The sequence below is a fragment of the Cyrtonyx montezumae genome, unplaced genomic scaffold, assembly GCF_038088225.1.
Source record: "Cyrtonyx montezumae isolate F1298 unplaced genomic scaffold, pur_monq_1.0 scaffold_2, whole genome shotgun sequence".
NCBI classification, from domain to species: Eukaryota; Metazoa; Chordata; class Aves; order Galliformes; family Odontophoridae; genus Cyrtonyx; species Cyrtonyx montezumae.
This window is the reverse complement of record NW_027071936.1, coordinates 61206061-61219664: the sequence shown is the minus strand read 5'-3', so window position 1 is coordinate 61219664 and position 13604 is coordinate 61206061. Positions and strand designations below refer to the sequence as shown.

Genomic DNA, 13604 nt, shown 5'->3' with positions numbered 1-13604 from the left:
AGAGAAGTGAGGGCAAAAAATGTCTTTCATGAAAAAGCGTGATGTAACTAAGAGTTATTCTTATGCAGAGAGATAACATGTCCAGGACTGACTTGTTGCATGTTGTGTATTTTGCACATCACTGTGTAATAATATATCCTGTTCTCACGTAACACTGTGTATATTTTCTGGCTTGCTCCTGCTGTTCAAGGGTTTCTTACCCTCTTATTTATAGAGAAGGGTTTGCAGAGCTGATTTTAATAGCATCGTGAGGTTGAAACCTATCTCATTGATTCTGGAGATTACACCCAAGATTGCTGAAATTCAGGCTGGAATTACCAAAGAGAGGGTGATGAGAGGAAATTGCACCTTAAGGAAATAAGTATTTGGTGCATCTTGGAGAGCACGGAGATGGCATCCCTTAGAGACAGGCAGACGAAGAGAAGGAAGAGGAAGCTCAGCAACTTCATATCGTCCCATTTGTTGCAGCCTTTTCACAAACTGTGATCTGCCTTTGCAAAAAGAGGCTTCCCAGTTCCTCTGTTCTTTACAGCTGTTTTTCCTGGCCCCGGAACAAAAAAAAACAAGCTCCATTTTCACACAGTGCTCTTCTGCCCCAGTGCTCCCTATCCTTCTGTATCTGTTTGTTTGGAGCCCCTGCTGTGTAGCCCCAGCACCTTCAAAGAGCCCCTATAATCTCCAATTAAATCTGACTGTGTACTCAGAGGTGTCAGCTGGGGAAATTACACAATTAGGGTTGATTCTGTCTGCTGCAAAATTTTGTGGCTGCTCCTAATTGCTAAATGAGCGCTTGGCTGTATTAATTATTCCAAGTACTGCTCTCAGTTTTTAATTGGTCATTCCAGGTGGATGGGTGGCCAGTGTCTGACAAACAAAACGGACCAGCAGGCTTAGTGCTCGATGATGGGAAAGGGCTGGAGACAGTCTTTACGGGTCCCTTTTTTCACACCTGCACATGCAGAATCATCGCTTGTCATTAATTCAGACCAAGCAGCTCAAAATTTTTTTTTTTGCTGTCTTCCATTCTTTCTCGACCCCAAAGCTCTCCAGAACTTTGCAAGCTTTATGTGAAAAGAAGAGTTGAACAAAATTTTCACCCCCTTTAAAAAGCAGTGATGAAAGAACTCTGGGGGCACAGTGAACCAAGTGCTGATGTTTTGTTTGCTACTCCTGAGAGCAAGAACAAAGGCACCGTTCTGAATGCCTTGGCACTTCTGGCCAGTTCCAGCTTGATGTGCACTATGCCCTGATTGGTGTGTTAAACTGAAGGTGCTGAGCCCTATGAGCCCCAAATCACATGGGAGAGGACCCAAATGGTGGAGATGCACTTGGGGAAGAAGCCATGTCTAATGATAGGAGCCCATTTGGAGAAGATCCCTGGATGCTCAGTAAAACAGCAAGCAGCAGGTTGTAAAATCATAGAATGACGTGAGTTGGAAGGAGCCCATAAGGATATCGAGTCCCATGCCTGGAAGAGCTTGTAGAACTACTGTTCTCCAGCAGTGCATGGGGATGTCTCCATCAACGTCTGTCCTCTCCCTGAACCCACTCTGTGTGTAAAGTCCCGGGGAAGTCGGGGTGCACTACCAAAAGGAAGCATTTCACTGAAAAATAGCAAGAAGGAGGACTGGGATGTGTCTGTCCCCATGGCCGCGTTCCTCTGATGCATGCAGGTGACCGGTGGGGTTCATGGCACATTGTGTGGGGTGGTCTGAGGGCAAATGAAAGCCCTTGGTACTGAATGTTCACCCCTGACAAGGCTGTGACACTAACAAGGCACCAAGTCCAGCAGCTTGGCCTCAGCGATGTGAAAGCAGCTAAGATACAGGAGCAGTGTACCCAGATGCCAAAGGGAAACCAGGCTACATGGAGCGCATCAGCAGGTTCTGGCATTGTGCGTGTCGGAGCTGAGCTATATGAGCCTGCCTGCAACACCCCTAGAGCTGAAGCTTGACAATGTTCTGAGCACTCTGGTCTAGAGGTGTCCCTGTTCATTGCTCAGGAGTTGGACTGGGTGACCTTTAAGGGTCCCTTCCAACTCAAATGATTCTGTGATTCAGTGAGTTGAATCCACTGGGTGGCTCTGGCGTTGATCAGGCCTGCTTCGTTCAGTCATGTTTGTCAAAGGCTTTCAAAATCCCTAATCCTTATTCATTCCTGGGAATGCAGAGTGCAGTGATATATGAGCAAAGTTTGTCATGCATTTTTTGGTCTAGTTCAAGGCGAGGGTCACTGTTGGCTTACCTGGAGTCACTACAGGCTGAGTCCCATGAAGCCAGACGTGTCAGGGCCCGCTGCACTGTGGAGCTCCTGAGAAAGTGAAAAGCTTGAGTGCATCTCAGAGAGGCTTGAAATGAGAGAGTAGACCTTGCACACTCTTGTAATGAAGGGTTGTTTACTGAGGTGGAGTTTCTTTGCTGCTTTGCAAAGCAAACACCATGTGCCCCCATCTCCTTTTGGCCTTGGCTGTAAGTGCATCACCACGGCAGGGGAAGGTCGCAAGCTTAGCTCTGCTCTGCTTCCTTAAGCGGAAATGAAAGCTTGTTTCTAAAGCTTTCTCTTTCTTCCTTTCTTTTCTGCCTTTCTTTCTGTCCGTCTTCCCAGTGTAATAAGTTTGCTGCCGCCGCTGCCCTAATTTGGAGTTAATATGTAATGTTTGTAACGATGCCAAGAAACATTGCTGTACTTTAGGCAGATTATAAAAGTATCTCATGCTAACACTGGTATTTTAAAACTTATCCCTGTTCAGAGGTAACATGAATCTTTAAAACTAAAATCACTTGAACTTTCTGAACATAAACGTGATAAACCAGTTTGGCACTGGCTTCTTTCCCTTTCATTCCCTTAAGGAGGCTGTACTATGTTTGTGCTCACCAAGAAGCAAAACTTTCCAAAGCACCCAGCTAATTCTTTTTCTCTGGTCTCTTGCTCTCTTTTCACAATTCCAACATCTTTCTGCTGTTCATGCTTCTTGGCTACTATTGTCCCAGTGATACATCTGTATCTTTTTACGCTGAGGGCAGATCCTCACTTTGATAGCTCTCTCCCTGTTGATTTAAAAGCAGCTACTCTAGATTTATACCAGCATTACCGAGACAAGAACCTGGTCATGAACCTTTCATCACAAACCTAAAATGCAAACACCCTGTCTACGTATATAAGAGTCATTTAGCTGGAAAGCATTTCTGTGTCATTTATCTTAACTGCAGCAGGTAGCAATTTAACTGTCACTCCGCACATGCCAAAGCCTCTCAAATTCATCTGCTCAGCAGCTGATATCTGCAGCAGAAATGGGCTTTCTCAGCTTGTCTTCTTTTCCTCAGGTGTTCCCTTCTGGACTCGGCCAGATAAGATGGAGAAGAAGCTGCTGGCAGTTCCCGCCGCCAACACCGTTCGTTTCCGATGTCCGGCAGGTGGAAACCCAACTCCCACCATCTACTGGCTGAAGAATGGCAAAGAGTTCAAAGGAGAGCACAGGATCGGGGGCATCAAGGTAGTGCCTCGGGTTGGGTCTCTGTCAGAGTTTTTCCTACCCACTCTAGGAAATGGTGTTTTGCTGTGATGAATGTTGGTACGTGGAAGAGCATGGTGCCAGCTGTGCTGGAAAAGGGGTGTTTCTGGCAGTTCTTGCAACTGCTCAACATGGAAGTGTTAGGTAGGGCTGCTGTCTGTTGGGATTAAAGACTAGTTGCCTGTGAGTTTGTCATAATTGGCTATTTATGGATTAGATAAAAAAAGGATGAGTGTATTGGTAGCACTGTAGACAGTAATGAGAAAGCAGAAGCTTCTGACCTTTTTTACAGAGATTAGCCCAGTACACTACTCCCAGTTTCCACGAAGAAATGACTTGCACCTTGGTTGAAGGACCTCACCAAAGGTCTGGACAGCTGTGATTCATATTCTTGTGGTATAAATCGTTGACCCTTGATATTCTGTTGTATGCCCCTGTATCCACAGTAATACCAGTCTGCTCCTTGGTTTCTTCCGTCTCCCTCTTTCCTTTCTAATGTACAGTGTTCTGGAAAATAGTCTGGTTTGAGTGCACACCAAATCTCAGTGTACTCAAGTGATTACATTATCCAGAAGTTTCTCTGCTACTGTCTATAACAGGATTGTAACTAGAAGATCAGCTGCTACAATTTTTCTGCTGTTTCTTTGTCCCCTGGAGGTCACAATCAAGATGTATCTGGGGAGAACATAGCTGGCAATTGCTGGATATAACAGTATCAGACTCTCAGCAATTATTTTCAGCTTGCAGTTTGCCAGCCTTGGCATCTCTCTGAGCTAGTTCTGAGGAAGGAAGGAAATTTTTCAGGAGGCACCTTCACCAGTACCTTAAATCAGCTCTGTGCTGATGCCTACCACATCTGTAACCCTCTGAAAGGGGCTCAGCATGCGGAGCGTGCAGGGCTCCAGAAACCAGAAAAGGATTTGAAAAAGCCTTCCCTCCCCACCGTTTTTGGGCTGTTTCTTTCCTGTTAGCTCAGGCCCATTCCTGAAAGAGACCATTGTGGTTGTTTCAGTGAAGCCTTTGAAGGTCCCACCTCAGCCCTGTCCCTGTTCCAGCCTGGATGAGGCTCAGGACACGCTCGGTTTTAGATCTGAAAATTTAAGGAGAGCAAAGATGTGGGGAAGTAACTCCTGTCTTTAAAGAGTCTTACAGCAGAAAACGTTTATGAAGCACAAGCATCTTTTACTAATTGTATGCTGTAAGGATCATCATGAAGTGTTTTCAGGCTTGCGTGCGCTGTTTAAATGGCTTTTTACAAAACTATGTGACATCAGCTGCACTAAATTATGCTTGCAGAATAAGAAGTAAAGCTGAAAGCAATTCCCCTGCCCGCTTCCCAGCAGTTTTAATCTATCCTTGAGTTTAAATTGACACATTTCATCCTCTGCAACGCGGTAGTGAGTCTTTGGCATCACTTTGCTTTGTTTCTCCAGGGGCACCTTCCAGCAACAAGCCAGTGCTTTAAGAGCTGTTGAAGGCAACGTCAGGCCAATTACAGCAAGATTGGTTTAAGCTTTCTGTCTAGTTATAGTTCTTTGTCCCTTTCATGATATAAAGAGATCTTTCTCTGTCTGTAATTTTCCTTCTCCTGTTTGCTTGCTTTTGCTCTTGAGCCACGGTTAGCTGTAAGTAGTCTAATATAAATCTCATCCAATATAAATATACTGATAGATATCAGCTGAGATTTGAACCAGAAAAAGTTGAAAACCTACTGAATATCTCATGTATTTGAGATTTAAATTCCCTGTTACAACTTAGCTTCGTAACAGGATTAGGCAGCTCGAAAACAATGGGCAATATCCTGATCTGACAGAGTTTGGTTAACTTGCTTCATCTCAAGATCTGGTCTTAACCCAGAAATCTTTGAGCTGAGATTTTTTTCATTTGTTCTCAACATGCGGAAGAATTTAATCATTGATTGTGAAAGGTCTGCAGCCAGCAGTTGAAAGTTGACCACTGTTCCACTACTGCCTCTCACAAATGGCATTAAGGTCCTGTGTGATTGTCAGAGCCCTCTGTAAAGTCTGCAAGAGAGAAGGGCAAGTGTTGAAAACATGAAGCCTGGGTTAAACTGGGCTTCTTACAGTTCATCCTTAACTGGTAAAGAAATTCATATGACTTATCATATGAAATTTCCCAAAGAGCATTAATGATTAAATCCGTGTTGGAATCTCTAATATTGTAAGCCTGTGTGTGTTAAATGACCCTAGAAGGAAAGATCCAGGGGGAGGGGAGGTAGGAGATTATCCCTTCCCCAGACCATCACACTGACTTGCATACCAGTCTGGCAGAGACTCACTGAGTTTCCAAGTGTGTCTGCAAATGTTTGTTTCACAAGAAGCCAAGAATGACAACACCAAATAAACCAGAGGGATTTCTAGTATCTCACTGACTTGATTAGTAGCTGCACTAAATCATGTCATGTTTTCAGTGTTTTATCAAGTACTGTAGCTGTCCTAAGTTGACAACATCCCTTTATATTATCCATTATATCTAGACCTTAAAAAAGCCCTCTTGCTTCTAGAAGAGGTTTCTTCCTGAGTTTGTGCCCTCAGGTTAGGATCTTCGTTCGAACTCCAAAGTCTCTGTCGCAAACCAAGTGATAAGAAGATCCTTGAAAGTAAATACATGCTAAGTAAAAGACCTAATTTGGACTTCATTTGATAATACGTTTCAGACTAGAGAGTTAGCCAGGTGCCTGGAGTCCCATTTCCTTGCAGCATCTCCTCGGGGTTTGATAGGAAAATGCAGTGCTGAAGAGTGAATTAAAAGAAGCTGCTAGATACAACTAAGAGACGAACCAGTATGGAAATAAGCTCCTAAGCAGCCACAAATTTGCATTCAAACTTTCTTGATAATCTGGTATGTTCATATGTGAATTTGGGGTTTAGCTCTTACAGCTCATTGAGCTCTTTTATATGCCATTCTGGGTGGGTAGGGGGTAAAAGTCATCTAGTCCAACTGCTCTGCAATGAAGAGGGACATCTACAGCTAGATCAGGTTACTCAAAGCCCCGTCCAGCCTGACCAATGCTGAAAAGAAATCTTATATTCACACATCTGAAAAGTGAGATTCTCAGCACTGCTATTCCCAGGAACCTAGAGGTGTACAAAGCATTGGGCTTTGTCAGAATGGCTGTTTTTTGCTAAACAAGCTGTTTAAGCTGTTTGGTTGTATGATTCCAAACCTCTTTTCAAAATTCTGGCTTTAATTGCAACTTGGCCCTTTAAGGGAAAGCATGTGGATGCAATTTATGTGTAGCAAAAGAGGTTAAATAGCTTCATATTTGAGTTCACCTGCTGCAGCTAGGAAATTCCAGGAGCAATTACATCCTTGTTTTTTCCATGAGCCTTTGACATTCTGTATCACACCATTATTGTAATCTCCAGCTTCTGTGTCCTTGGTGTCACCTCCACAGTGTTTAATAAAGTTAAATGTTCTGCTCAGAGTGGCAGAAGGCATCAAATGAATACTCAGAGATTTGGAGAGCTTTTATATGCTGTGCATCTTGAAGTCATCTTCGTGTATGTTGGTTGCTTTCTGTATTAATTCAAGATTTACTTTCTGTATCCATTATTTCCTCTGCACTTGTTAGAAACAAACATTCTATCCTGGAGTGCAGGGCAGTGGGTCAGACTGGAGACATAGGTTGTGCTTTCCCATCTGCTGCTCAACAACCAGTAACTCTCGACATAAAGCACATTCAGAAAAACAACTGGAATGAAGGCTTAGTGCAAAATGAGCCTATTTTCTCCTCAGTTCTAGACAGAAAATGTAGGGGGCTAACTGAGTTGTAGTCAACCATTTCTGTTTTGATAGCCATGCTGTCCCCATAGCATAGATGTTCAAAATATGTTAGGGTGAGAAGTATGAGCTTTAGTATTCTTAGTTATCTTTGTGGGTTACGTAGCAATTGGTAAAGATCTGCAGACAGGAGTGCAGTGCTTTGAGCTGATGGAGTCTCTGGACCTGTGGGATCTAGCAAAAGGGATGAGCACATTGGAGCTATTTCAATAGATGTCTTCTAAGCTCATTACTCTAATGGAGGTCCCACATCCAGTGCAGCAGTCAGCAGATTTCATTGCTGTTACCATTGTGGAAGCATCTACAGGCCCCATTGGAATCTCAGTGTGTTACACTGCCCAGGACTGTTCATATGTCTTAATTCCTTTTCAAAGTGCGCTTTCAGTGATCCTTGAAATGAGTACCTGTGATGTTCAGGCTAACTCTGGGATCCATTCATGCTGGCCAAGAATGCAGAAGTTCACTGCTCACTGAGTGGAAGGGTCTGGTGATGATTACACTTGACCATGGAACTGATGGTTTCATTTCTTCTTCCAGTTGCGACACCAGCAGTGGAGCTTGGTGATGGAGAGCGTTGTGCCATCAGATCGTGGAAACTACACCTGTGTTGTGGAGAACAAATACGGAAATATTAGGCACACATACCAGCTTGATGTTCTAGGTGAGATTTCACTGTTTTCCCTCAGCAGCTGATCTGTGGTGGTGCTGAATAGGGATGTAGGAAGCAGGAGCTTGGTTTCTTCCCCAGATAACTGAAGCCAAGAGGAAGCCTCCTTTTGACCAGCAGTTCAGTCTCATTGTGATGAATAAATGATGTAGCAGGTCTCAGGAGGGACCAGGGAAGGAAAGTTGTGAGTGGGACTGAGATTCCTCTTCTTTTCTGTGGTTCCCCCTTTTTTGGCTCAAGGAGCACTGGCTGATGAGGTGGGCAGGACACCTGGGATGATACTCCCAAATCTGCACCCTTTCTGTTGAAAAGCAAGGAGATTCCTTACCTGGAACAACTCTTTCCAGATCTCTATGAGCTGCTACCATTGAGCAGTGTTGTCTCTTCCCACTGTGAGCACTGAAGGATGCAGAGAGGAGTCCTTGCTGGAAGAAGAATGGATGAATTCACATTTTCCTCTCCTACGTTTTTCAGAACGGTCACCCCACCGACCAATCCTGCAAGCAGGACTCCCTGCCAATCAGACTGTGGTGGTTGGGAGCAATGTGGAATTTCACTGCAAGGTCTACAGTGATGCCCAGCCTCATATCCAGTGGCTGAAGCATGTGGAAGTCAACGGCAGCAAGTATGGACCCGATGGGACGCCTTATGTCACGGTGCTGAAGGTTGGTGCTCGCTCTTTCTTTTTACCCTCAGGGCATCCCTTCCTCTGCCTTGCTCTCAGTGTTAGAGAGCCCAGCTAGATTGTGGGGCTACTTCTTAAAGAAACCCACTGTCTGGTGGCAGAAGAGATTAGCACTGAGTGAAGGTGCTTGCTGTCAATGGAAACAATAAAATTTTATAGACATGTTCATAAATAAGGCCTAGACTAGCAGTGCAGTGCAAACCAGAAACTCTCGACAGAATATGCTCAATACCACAGTTCCTAGAAGGGTGTTTATTATTTAAATCAGATTTTTGTGAGCTCCGGGTTTCATTTTGTATGATGGTTTCATGTCTGTGAAAAAAAATAATGGGACTAAGCCAAGGACAGCTGTTGGGATTGTTCTTTCCTTTAAGTCCATGCAGTAGAATACTCTGCTTTTGGAGGGGGTACAGCAAAAATGTCCTAATGTCAGTGTTCCAGACTCTTCTGTCTGCCAGAGATAACACAACTACTGTAGTGGCACAGATAAGCAAAGTAGTTGCAAGGGCTGAGGCAACTGTGAGAAATGCAGCAATATAAAAGGGAAGCTGTCAGATTGCATTTGACCTAAAATTGTAAAAGTAACCCTTTTTTACTGCTTCAATGGAGGTATTTTCAGGGCTTATTAAAATGAAAGGCTCCCAACTAAAACACATTCTTTCCTTTTCCAAGTAAGTACACTGCAGCGCACATGTACTAAATAATGTTCAGCTCCCAGCACCTGAGAGCCAAGAGAGCCTCGTTCCAGCTACAAACATTTGTGAGCTGTGCTGTTATCCATGCTCAGGAAAGCCTATATTTTATTGAGCAAAAACTCGCTTAGTAAAACTCCACTTTGCAAATGCTCTCTAGAAAGGGAGTTTCCAGGTTGCAGGCAGAACAAAGCCAGCAGGTCTGGGTTCTCCTGAACCAGTGCAGATATAAAAGTAGGGAAAAAAAACATTGGACTTCTAAGCCCCCCTCTTTTTGTTTGATAATTGAAGGCATCCTGTGTTTGTGTGTATTAAAATAGTGCCAAATCCAGTTTTTCTGCTTCTGGAAATGGATTCTGTCCGCGCAACTTAGAGCTGAGGTTGTCCTCATGGACATCCCCTGTGCACACCCTGCTGCACACACCCTTCTTTCTCTATGTGTGAAGTTTTTTTCTTTTTTGAAAAACAAACTTATCAGACAGCATCTACAAAACTGTAACTCAGCCAGATGCATGATAATAAAAGCCAGAGACCCTGGAAATAATTACACAGATTGAAATAACAGATTGGTTGGAAGAAATGGCTGGAGACAGCTCTTCAATCCTGGCAGCAGGCACTTCTTGCAAGTTGATAAAACTTTTTATTTTCTGTCTGCGTCTCCAAATGTGTTTGAATTATGCATATTTGAATTTCTCCCTGGTTTCACAGCCCAGCACCACACTCTGAATAGCTGCCTGTGTCACATGCCATCTCGCATAGTCTCCGAGCTCCGTGTGTGGTCCCCATGGGATAAAGTGGTACCTTTTGGAAGTTCGTAGAGCTGCTGCGAACAGTGCCTTGTGTCACAAGCACAAGCTCTCATTTTGCTGTGGCAAAGAACATATAAATAGTGTTTTAAAATTACGTTGGAGCGGCACCGGGGTGGCTAGGTAATTAGAATTGCCAAATAACCTCCTCTTCTGTGGACGCATTCCTCGAAGGGGAGCACAGGCGTTTAAAAGCAGAAGTTTTGTTTGGTTTTATTTTTGCTGAATAGGTCCAGCACACGTCTATTTACTACTTCTGGTTAATCAGGAATGCTTTGAATTGTGTTAATGCCGGCATCAGCACTGGGGCACGGAGCATTTCCATTTTGGGATGCATCTTTTGTGTGCCAGTCCTGGGCCTCCACAGAGCTGTAGCAGGCCCAGCTTTCAGGGAGTCTTTTCTTTTCTTTGGGGGGTGTATGTGCTTATTTTTTTCAAAACTAAAGATGATCTCACCGTCATCTTCAGGCCAGTCCTCTGGCTGCATGGACTTGTTGACCTGATGTCATGTAGTGCCGTTGCTTTGAGGCAGGATCCTCTTTAATGGCTTTAAACAAAAAGAGGGGAGATTTAGGCTAGATGTTAGGAAGAAATTCTTTACTCAGAAGGTGGTGATGCCCTGGCACAGTCCACCCAGAGAGCTGTGGGTGCCCCATCCTTGGAAGTGCTTAAGGCTGGACTGGATGAGGACCTGGGCAGCCTGATCCAGTGGGGGCAGCCAGCCCACAGCAGGGGGTTGGAGCCTGGTGATCTTTTTAAGGTCTCCTCCAACCTTAGCCACTCTGATCCTGTGATTCTGGCCATGCTGCAGGGTCATGGTAGCAGCCCTTCTGACCACAGCTTCTCGAGGAAGGGCCCTGCACTGTCCAGCAATATGGTGCCTGCAGGGAGATAAGGCTTTTTTTTTTTATCAGCCTGCCCCTTCCCTCCTGCTTTTGGGAGATTTACTGGAGCTGCTATTTGGTAGTTTGTGTATGAGGAACATCCTGATCTCCATCAAAGCAAGTAGAGGTGCCCAGCACGTGAAATTTCCCTATAAATCTAAATTGAGGACAAAACCTAGCTCAGACCAGATGGATAAATTGAATGCTGTACTTTCAACCCATTTTTCAAACAGCTCAACAAAACCAAGCCATCACCTGCGCCAGTTCCTGAAAGCCAGGCTCATTTGTGATCAAAGGCAAGCCCTTGTTCTTTGCAGAAGAACACTAAATGCATTCCGATTTCAGAGGGAGGCTGGCAGCACAGTGCCCAGGCTTTGTCAAAGGCTAAATTGCACATTCTGCATTGAAACATGCCTGGTTTAATTATAAACAAGGCAGCAACAGCAGGCAGGCGCGTTTCCCCACTGGTCAGGACAGGCAGACCTTGTAGCCTGTGAGCCTCAGAGATGAGATCAGGTCAAACCCAGTGGAGTTTGCCATCAGCCATGGGCACAGCAGCTCCGTATTGATGCCACCTCTGTGTTTGGCTTCCACTAACCTATGAGATCCATCAGCCCTGTTGATTTTAGTGGCCTGGGAGCCCCATTGGCAGGATCAGGCCCTGAAAATGGAACAAACTGAGGTGGGGATGGAGAGCATAAGAGCAAAACTGAGAAATGCAATCAGTTTGTTTTCCTTTTCAGGACTGAAGCTGATACTTCTCTAGACTTTCCCCGAGCTACTACTGTGGCCACCCAAAATAGTTGCTTCAAGCAAAATACAAACAACTGTTTAGGAACAAACTGATGTGCAGTTGTAGCAGCTAAGGAGAAGAGAAATAAAACCCTGCTGAACAGTCCGAAGTTTGTTTGATTTATGTGTGCCACTTTATTTAGCAAAGAAGAGGCTCCTATAAGCAGTGGAAAAAATTACAGCTAATTTCTGAAAGGCAAAGTCAGCAGCGAGTTTCAGACTGCCACTGCTTATATTTTGTTTCCAAATTCTATTTTGGAATCTGATAATTGAAACCGTATTTGCGGAGCCGGGTTGCAAACACAAATCTCTGCTTAAGCCCTTTCTCTGGTGCTCCTGTCTGGTGAGTTATTGAGGAACTGCTGTAGGGTCTTTACTGTCAGATGGAGAAGTGGGAAAGTGTTCTGTTTGGGAAAGAAATGGCACGTTCCAGCAGCAGGAACACCAGCAAAGGGCAGGAGAGTGACCTGTGTGTGGTTTGGGGACTTCTTCTCCCAGGTCCTGGGTAGGTTGTTGACAGCAGGGCGATGTGGGATTGTTGCTACAGCAAAAAGGAAAATAGCCTTGAACAGTCAATCCTAGCTAATGTAGGTTCGATTGAGGTATTGTTTGGTTTACTGAAGTTCAGGTTTCTGTCTATTCCTGCAGTCTTGGATCAGTAAAAACGCTGAAGCCGATGCTAACCTAAATCTGTTCAATGTGACAGAACAAGATGAAGGAGAATATCTGTGTAGAGCCAACAATTTCGTAGGCATAGCCGAAAAGCCATTTTGGCTCCACATTCGCAAACCAAAACCAGGTAAACCACAGACTCTGTCCCAAGGCCCTGGCAACTGCAAGAATGAGCTATAACATTTTAAGAAGCTAGTGATTAAAATTACTATTCATTTTGTATTACACCCTGTCAACTGACGATGAATGGCTTTATCTTATTTTCTTGCTTTTTTTTTTTTTTTTACAAGAATGTAACGCCTATACAGCAATTGCCATGGAAAAATTCCCACAATAAAATGACTGTCAAATTTTGCTATCAATCCTTCATGTTTTTATTCCTTTCCCTTCCTTTCAATTGAGTGCTGATAACAGAGCTGCATGCTAATGACCTGCGACGTTCAGCGCTCTGGAAAACCAAGCTGTTGCAAGGTTTTTACCTCCAAAACTGATACAGCCTTTATGGACTGACTTCTGTCCCTTGGAGAACTAATTGGGAAATAAGTTGTACATTGGCTTTTACAAGCAAACACATCAAACAGTGAGCAGCACAGTGTGGTGAGCTCTCTGGTGTGACTCCAGCTGTTGTGCTCCTGGAGGGTTTGACACCCTCCTGTGATAACTGCAGTACCAAAGGCTGGATAATATGTTTGAAATGCTCATTCTGAAAATAACTCTAAAAAAAAAAAAGGGCGATGCAATATTCTTCAACGAACTCAATGTTTGTGTGTTCATCTGATCAGCACTTGAGTCTATCCCCACTATCTCTCCCCTCATGTCTTGTTTCTTTCCATCTTTCCCCATTACGTTCTCTCTCTCCCACCCTATACTCACCCTACTAACCAAAGTCAGTCATATTGTGGGGGCAATTTTTCATCTGGATGCTTTTGCTTGCATGCTTCTTTAGTGGGACAGAGTAAGAACCTGGTGAAGGGAACTTTTTTGCTTTTGACTGCAGGTTGCAGAGGGGAATGAATGAATATATGTGGAAGATGGGCCAATAGAAAAACAACAACAACAACAACAAACACTTTAATCTGCTTTTGAAATTT

General features: G+C 44.2%; 1 protein-coding gene across 5 annotated transcripts in view; it reads left to right on the top strand.

The window, feature by feature from the left end:
• The window catches only part of FGFR3 (fibroblast growth factor receptor 3), a 52607-nt gene that overhangs the window by 23903 nt on the left and 15100 nt on the right, over positions 1–13604 (top strand). For 3 of the 5 annotated variants that reach the window (XM_065735886.1, XM_065735891.1, XM_065735887.1), the window contains 4 exons: positions 3324–3493; positions 7853–7976; positions 8457–8647; positions 12490–12640. In XM_065735886.1, the coding sequence (XP_065591958.1) occupies positions 3324–3493; positions 7853–7976; positions 8457–8647; positions 12490–12640 (636 nt within the window). The remainder of the gene's footprint in view (positions 1–3323; positions 3494–7852; positions 7977–8456; positions 8648–12489; positions 12641–13604) is intronic. The other 2 variants (XM_065735889.1, XM_065735890.1) reach the window with 1 other exon arrangement.